Source organism: Myotis davidii, unplaced genomic scaffold (assembly GCF_000327345.1).
Source record: "Myotis davidii unplaced genomic scaffold, ASM32734v1 scaffold217, whole genome shotgun sequence".
Lineage (NCBI taxonomy): Eukaryota > Metazoa > Chordata > Mammalia > Chiroptera > Vespertilionidae > Myotis > Myotis davidii.
In genome coordinates this window covers 7,409,424-7,417,102 of record NW_006290034.1, presented here as the reverse complement: position 1 = coordinate 7,417,102, position 7,679 = coordinate 7,409,424, and the positions used below count along the sequence as shown (strand labels likewise).

The 7,679-nt window shown below is 41.9% G+C and overlaps 1 protein-coding gene across 1 annotated transcript in view; it reads right to left on the bottom strand.

Annotated features, from left to right (window-relative positions):
• Positions 1-980: 980 nt before the first annotated feature.
• The window catches only part of LRIG2 (leucine-rich repeats and immunoglobulin-like domains 2), a 113,292-nt gene continuing 106,593 nt past the window's right edge, over positions 981-7,679 (bottom strand). Inside the window, exons 17-18 of the mRNA XM_006763023.2 lie at positions 7,404-7,679; positions 981-5,991 (exon numbers count right to left, since the gene is read on the bottom strand). The exon at positions 7,404-7,679 is cut by the window's right edge and continues 2 nt beyond it. Of these exons, the coding sequence (XP_006763086.1) occupies positions 5,765-5,991; positions 7,404-7,679 (503 nt within the window). The 3' untranslated portion in view covers positions 981-5,764. The remainder of the gene's footprint in view (positions 5,992-7,403) is intronic.

Here is a 7,679-nt window from a genome sequence, read left to right as displayed (position 1 = left end):
CAATCCTAGTACGCTGCACCGTTTCTGGGCTGGAACAGACCCGAGCACTTGTCTCTGGAGCTTGACCAGAATAAATAATTCAAGCTAGGCTCCATCCCGGCCGACCTCAACCACATGCCCATTGTATTTGAGACGGAGGAATTCACATTGGCCTTGATGGAGGATTTTAAAAGGACACAAAATTAAACGACTTGATCCAAATAACTCAGAATAGCCAGTGACTCCACATATGGGATTCTACTTACTGATTTAAAAACCCGTTTTCTCCTTGGAAGAGAACAAAATAGGAGCTTAAAAGCACTTGCTCCAAACACCTTGCTCCTTTGTTCCCAGATGCACTCAACCTCCAGTCACTTATGCTGCAGGCGCACGTTAGCTTCTTGCTTTCTGGGCATCGTTCAGTGCTGCGGCCGCCTTTCGTTTAAACTTCTGTGCAGCTGGGGCTGTGCAGTGTCGGAACTGCAAGCACACCAGCCAGTGTGTTCATCTCTGCAGTGCTTTTCAGTATAAAAGGCTCCAGCTGGGGCCAGAAGATTGTATGACTCAGTCCAAAGGGCATGGGCTTTGGAGCCTCTGACCTTAGGCAAATCCCACAGCCCGGGGTATAAGAAAACTACCAAGCTGGCTCGGTTATCAGAAGGTTGTATTAGCAGCTTGCTCAGGCTGCCAAAACAAAACCCCACAGACGGGGACGTAGACAACAGGAGGTTACTTTTTCACATTTCCGGATGCTGGAAGTCCACGGTAATGTCGGCAGGTTTTCCGAGGCCTCTCTTGCTGGCCTGCAGATGGCCGTCTATTCACTGTCCTCTGTGCAAATGCAGGTCTGGGCTCTACACTCTCCCTTCTTTTTGGGGGCACACAAGTCAGGCCGTAACAAAGACTACGTGACAAAGGAAGGGGCAAGAAGCTGTGCTTGGGAATCATAAAGCGTAATGCACCATTTCGTCCTGTCCTTGAGGCAAGAAAAGACCAGAAAATCATAATGTAGTTTAGCTTTATTGAAGACAATCACAGTAGACAAACAAGTAGACAAACACATGCTTTATAAAATATACATTCTCGTGTGAGAAAATATAAATAGATACGAGGAAAGGACCACACTGAACAACTTGGCTTACAACTCGCCTCAGGGACATCTAGTACCAGGACTGCTCAGACCGACATCCTCTGATGGGGTGGGGGAAACACAGGGGGAGCATAGTGGGAACATAGAAATAGTCTGCGGATCAAGAGGCCACTTCCAGTAGCTAAGGAAAATTCTAAAAGCAGTTGACCACATGATAACCAATTTCTCTTTCAAGACAGTTACAGCTGATAACTATACTCCTTACACCTGTTTTTCACCTTCACCCCATCCGTTGGCGAAGATTATTAGGACTGATAAACAATACAAACTTGAGGGAACAGGTCCAAATATTACTCTTCACACACACACACACACACACACACACACACACACACACACACACACACACCCTTTAGTACCCATAAAACCTTCAGATGACTCATGGGCTTTCAGGTGTTGTTTTGATAAGAGCAGCTTATAATAGATCTCTCAATTCAGAACTTGTTATTTTTGCAACAAACAAGGCAGTGTCCAAAACAGAAAGAAAATGAAAGCTGACTGATGGTGGTATAGCTTGTACTCCCCCAAAAAAGGTTAGAAGAGCAGGAGGGGGAAACATCTGCCAAACTGAACTGGAAAGAGACCATGTAATAGAAAAATGAAACATTCCTTGCAGATTGCCAAAAAACCTTAGCTCGACTGTTTCACAATTGCCTGTCATCTGTATCAAGAAGTAAAATATGAAATGGAAGACATAGCATAAAATGACAACAAATTTACCTCTGTAGCTCCATTATCCTCTTGGCATTTCTATGGATAATCAAGTGATTAGAACAGGCCACCACACACTTGAGTGAAATACTCGGTATAAAATTAAACACTACAATTCCAACCCCATTCTATATGGAGCCCACTGATAAGTATAGGGATCAAAATTAAATAAAGAGTAAAAGGGAGGGATATAATACATGACAGGCTTTAAACTTTTTATTATGGTAGTGCTGTCTGTGTTAATTACTAGTTACAGATTTCCTCAGAATAAGCCCAGACTTTCATGTTTTCAGCCATTAACACAGAATAGGCCAAAACACAAAATTCTTTAGTTTAAAAAAATTCTTAAGTGCTCTATACCTTATATAAAGGATTCTGAAGGGCACGGTTTTTCTGGAGATTTCCAATGATAAAATGAAAGTCACCTTGCCCATATTCCATCTCAAGGCAGAAATTTCCTCAAAGTTATTAGCAAATGATTATTCAGCTTCCGTGTGTGCTTTTCCCCCAAAGACTGATTTTTCCAATTGTCAGGTAAATCTAACAGTTAGGTTAGCAAGTGAGCTTATATAGAACTAGAGGCCTGATGCACGAAATACATGCAAGGGGCTTGGCCCTCGCAGCCCGGGCTTCATCCAGAAGGTCCTTCGGCTGTCGGGTCTAATTAGCATATTACGCTTTTATTATTATAGATTACTGGCCAGTGTATTCTGCATCTCCTGTAGCTGCTGCCCCACTGATATGACCCAGGTCCTCTGGAATCAAAACAGTGAATCTCATAGGACAACCATTTAAAGTAATTAAAGACTTTTATCCTATCTCCCTTTTCTTAGGAAAATGGCTCAGTCTAAGCTGCTTAACATCTTAGTGTTTCTTTTACAACCTCCAAATGGGTAATGTGAAGGCAACTGTTTTTAAACATGAAAGTTACCTTACAGAGAAACATGCATCCCAAGCATTCTGAGACGGCACCTGGAGGGAAGTGCACATGGCTGGGTCCTCGGGGTACTGTGCCTTCTAGGGAAAGCACTTGAGAAGCTGCCCAGGACGGAAAGCCAATGGCTTAGGTGTGGAGCCTGTGCCAGTGAGGCTGGAGTTCAAGGACAAGTCTAGTTCTTCCAGGCAGGCCTGAAGAATCGGCCTGAGGGGTACCAACACATGAGAGGATTTATGCATCGCTCCTGAGAGGAAGTGGTAATTGGGTCCCAGCATTTTCGTTTGCCTGGGTCAGCCACATCCCTTATTAAACTGGCAACAGGCAGACATTACGATGCTGGAAAGAAACACTGCTGAGACACTAATCCGGGTTACAGTAGAGAGTTAAATGCTGGTTGGTCAAGAACAGATGCAATAATGAAAAGTTTCGGGTATTCCTCCTAAGATTAGAATTTATTAAATTCATTATCTTCTTTAAAGACCAGGGGTAGGCTATTCACATTTAAACAAATTCCTGACTAGTATTTAGGTAAGTTTTTTAGTTATGTACCAGTAGACAAGCTAGGGATATCTGAGAGTTGACAAAACGAAATCCCTGGCCATCAGGAGACAGACTGATATTGCAGAGAATGGCCACTGCCAACACCACGGTAGTACCACGTAGTCATGCTTCCACGGGCACTTGGTCCAGCCTGTTTTGTCCTCTCCTCTCACACATGACAGCCAATGCTCACTTGCAGTCTAGCTCTATCTCCACCTTTTTCACTCAAGAAAGTCTATCAGAATATGAGAAAGAGTACTATCAGTATTGGGATAACCTTGAACACAGCAGAAAGGTCACAAACTAGTTATAAATTAGCGGGGGCACACCCTCCAACTGATTCAGATTCTGTGGAGTATTCCAACACCAGCGCTCAGGCCTGCTGTGCTAGAGCGCACTGGTGCTTGTCAATGCAGTCCAGTGTCCTTGTTTACTGACACTGTTCAGAAGCAGAATATTTCTTCCCAGGAGTGTAGCTTATACCATTTCTCCTGCTATAGAGGAAGTAAGTCTGGCTCAAGTCAGAGTAAGCAGCATCGCTCTTGTTCTACTTAACAAACATCTCATGAAAGCAGCTTTTTATTAGAGTAGCATAACCCTCCTTGGTTCCTGGAGGGATCACAGGTTCATAGAATGTTACAGCTGGAAAGGGCTTCAGAGCATCCGTAAAGCGACCTCATTTCATAAACAGGCTGAGATGTAAAGGGACTGGGCCCTGATTACACAACTAGTAAGTACAGGGCAGGGAATACAATCAGGTCTCTTGATTCTAAGTCAGTACAAATTATACTACAACCTAGTAAGCACAAATTGAACGGTGGTGGGGGGAAGATATTTAAGAAGTTCAAAGTGAAAATGAAGAAAGGCTGATAGTTTAAAAAGGAAAAAGAGAAAGGCATGATGGTACGAAACAGCTCAAGAGGTGCTGCTGCCTATGGGAGTGCTAGGATTGAAAACAAGCATGAAATTCTAGCAAAAAGCTAAGAAATTATGTGAGTTTAGAACCCCTGAAATGCACAATGACTTATTTTCACTGAAGTGACAGGTTGTGTAGTACATAGCTAGCTAGCACTTACAAGATGTAGAGGACAGAGTCTGACCGCCTGCCTGCCTATGTAAGGAAATCTGAAAGCACAAAGAACTTCAGTCCATTCCATTCCATTAGTGTTAAGTCCTTTGTTTACGTAACGCTATCAGAAATTCAGGAAAACTTTTTGGCTTAATAATCCTTGTACTAAACAAGGACCACTCCAAAGCTTTATAGTGTAAACATTTCTGCATGTCCTTCTACTTCCAAAAGCCCTTTTCCCTTAAGATGCAATGTGCATTGGTAGAAGAGACATTATAAAAAAACAAACAGAAAAGAAACAATCTTTGGTTTCCTCATCAACTAAATCCTTTGTTGAAAGAAGATATTCCCCAAACGAGTTTTCCTTTATTTACGTACATATGGCGATGGCAGGACTGCTAGTGTTTTCAAAGAGCCTTTCTACCCTAGAAAGGTAATAGTGTCTGGCACTTGTAAACAGGTGGCAAATGAGTAGATGTATGAACCTTTAGGTACGAAGTGGTTAATTACACCAAGACTGTTTGTGTGCACCCAATCACTGGGTACCCTGCCTCTATACATAAACTTCTTAACAAATACATTTTTAAAACTTTAAACAGCCTTTAAAATCACTAAACCAAGATATACAAAATCTGTCTGTGGTCTGAGAAGCTGCTGTCAACATTATAACTAGATGTCATATATAATTTTGGCATATCAAAAATATTTACATTGCGGCCAACACTTATGGTCAATGAATACAAAAAATTATTTATAAATGCACATATATTTACAATGAGATTCCAGGGTGATAGGGACCCCCTTCTCCCCCGCCCCCCAAGGAAAAAAAATGATTCACATGAATACAAAACTCCTTGACCTGGTAACAGCTGGTCAAGCCTGGATACTTGCCAAAGACTTTGAATATCAAAGCCTCAACACCTGGCTCGCTAAAACTTGCTAAAACCACTGACAAATCCCCGGACACGTCCAAGCAAGGACCAGTTATTTCTGTTCTTTGGAAGGCAAAATAGATTCTGTTTTCTCAGAATCATTCTGCGGGCTGAGACAATCAGCATGGTAAGCAGCAATGAGACTCTTCCCAATATGCAATGCACCCAGGCACATTGCCCCGGACCCTCAGGAAGCACATCTGTCCTGTACCGTCCTCTGCCCCTGCGGCACACTGTTTAGTCCATGTACCCAGGTCTGTCAGCCATTATCTTTTCTTTGTCAGGTGTGAGCCCAAACAAATGCCTAGCCCACCTTCTTGTGGTCAAATGTAATTGTAGACAAAGAGTGAAGCAAATGCTGACTTTGGAATTTCTTCTGAACTCTGAGGTAGTAAATACAAAATTAATGAATTTGGGTCTTTGCCCAGATTGCATCCTAGAATTTTTCATGTGCCCTCACTTCCCTCTTGAATGTTCCGAGTCCTACTAAAATCAAAAGCGTGGTCGTGCAACTTGTGACAGGGCGCGGGGGAAGCGGAGCAAGCGGCACCACTCTCCGCCAGGCCCGCGTGCTGACGGGGCTGTGGTGACGCAGGGACGGGCTGCTGGGAAAAGGGAGCAGGAGGCAGGCCTCGCTCTCCGCTCATGTTCCACAGAGGCCGCTGCAATGTTTCTGAGAATCAAAGACAAGAATCGTCAGCGGCAAATACAAGTTCAAAATTAATTTCCTAAAACTTAATTTTCTTTTACCCAAATCCTCAAAGAAATAAAGATGCCCAATATTCCTGTATAAGGATGCTGAGATCAAATATATACTTGCCATCTTCTTAGCAACACACAAAAAAGAAACAAGACGAAAACTGGAACTATGGTCATGCAAACCCTTCTACTCAAACTTAACCAATTATTTGCTGAATCCATGCGATATGTCTCCTACTTTTGCCTCTTGTTAATGATTCTGCTGCTACAAAATTTGAGAACAAAACTCTTTAGACACATGGAAACAGACTAAGGGACTAATAGTATTCACGCTGTAATGAAATGCATAATAAAAATTCAAAGAAGCCATACCGGGTGGGGCAAAAGTAGGCTTACAGTTTTGAGTACATGAAACCCAGAATTTATTCGTTTTATTATTTATTAAATATTGTATTACTTTCATTAGGAACAACTGTAAGCCTACTTTTGCCTCGCCCTGTATGTTTTTAAATAACAATTAAATGCCTATGTTTTAAAAAACTACCTTAAAAATAAACAATTTCCTTCTAGCTTCTAGCATTCTAATAATTCCAACAAGATAACCAAAAGCAGTGATTTTAAATCAGATTGTCCGTACTCTGAGTTCAAAAGTGTGCATTTCTCATTCTCCTTATTTATTGCAAAGTAAGCGCTCTCCCCAAAGATCATTTACTGAAAGTTATGTTAACTTCATGGGGATGCATTTTGGAAAAAGCTTTTTCAAATATTCTGGAAACAAATGCTCAGAAATAAAATTTTTTAAAAAACCATGTGAAGAGTAAACACCAGCAGTGTTTCTCAAGCTTTATATGCATACAAATAAGCTGGGGTCCAGTTAAACTAGACTCTGGTTCACTGCTTTCCCACTGATGGCCCTGATCATCATACCTCACAGACAAAAGCAAACACCTGCCAAGTGATGCTGGCATTCAATAATTACCTGATAGTGCAGCAACCAAATAAAGCATTTAAAGTTTCCTCAGTAAAAACCTTCATCAAATTATATCCTTAGCACTTCAAATCTCCATCATTTAAGTAAGATGAAAGGAGAAAAGTAACACCTATGTGAAACTTTTTAAAAGCTGTTGCTATATGGCTTCTGAATTTTTGAGGCGTGGTCTTGCTATTTCCACAAAAGCTGTTTTCATCCAAAAGATGCAGACTTCCCTGTAACTCTACTCTCTAAAAATCTCTTGCTCTAGTTCATACCATGTAATAGCAGCTAATGACTCTATTACACCAACTGGACTGCTGCTTCCTGTCAAATAAGAGTGCTACCTACATGACAGAAAAAAATCAAGTAGGTGAAAGTGAAAACAAAATGAACAAAAAAACAGTGCCCTTTACCACTGCTCATCTGTGTGGAGGCAAGTGTCTTCTCATTCACCCTCTCGTGGTTGGTGGGAAAGGCAGACGTCTCTCTATCTGCTGGTAATACCAGGCTCTCCAGCGTTGTGGCATCTTGGGAAGGATGTGCCAGATAAGTCTCTTTGGGCATCTGGACCATGAGGCTGGACAGTGTCTGATCTAGAACATCCTCCTCAGCAATGTAGGTGTACGGACAGTATTCTCGCGTCCGGGAGTAGATGTTGGCATTGTCGTAACAATCTGAGCAGATAACAG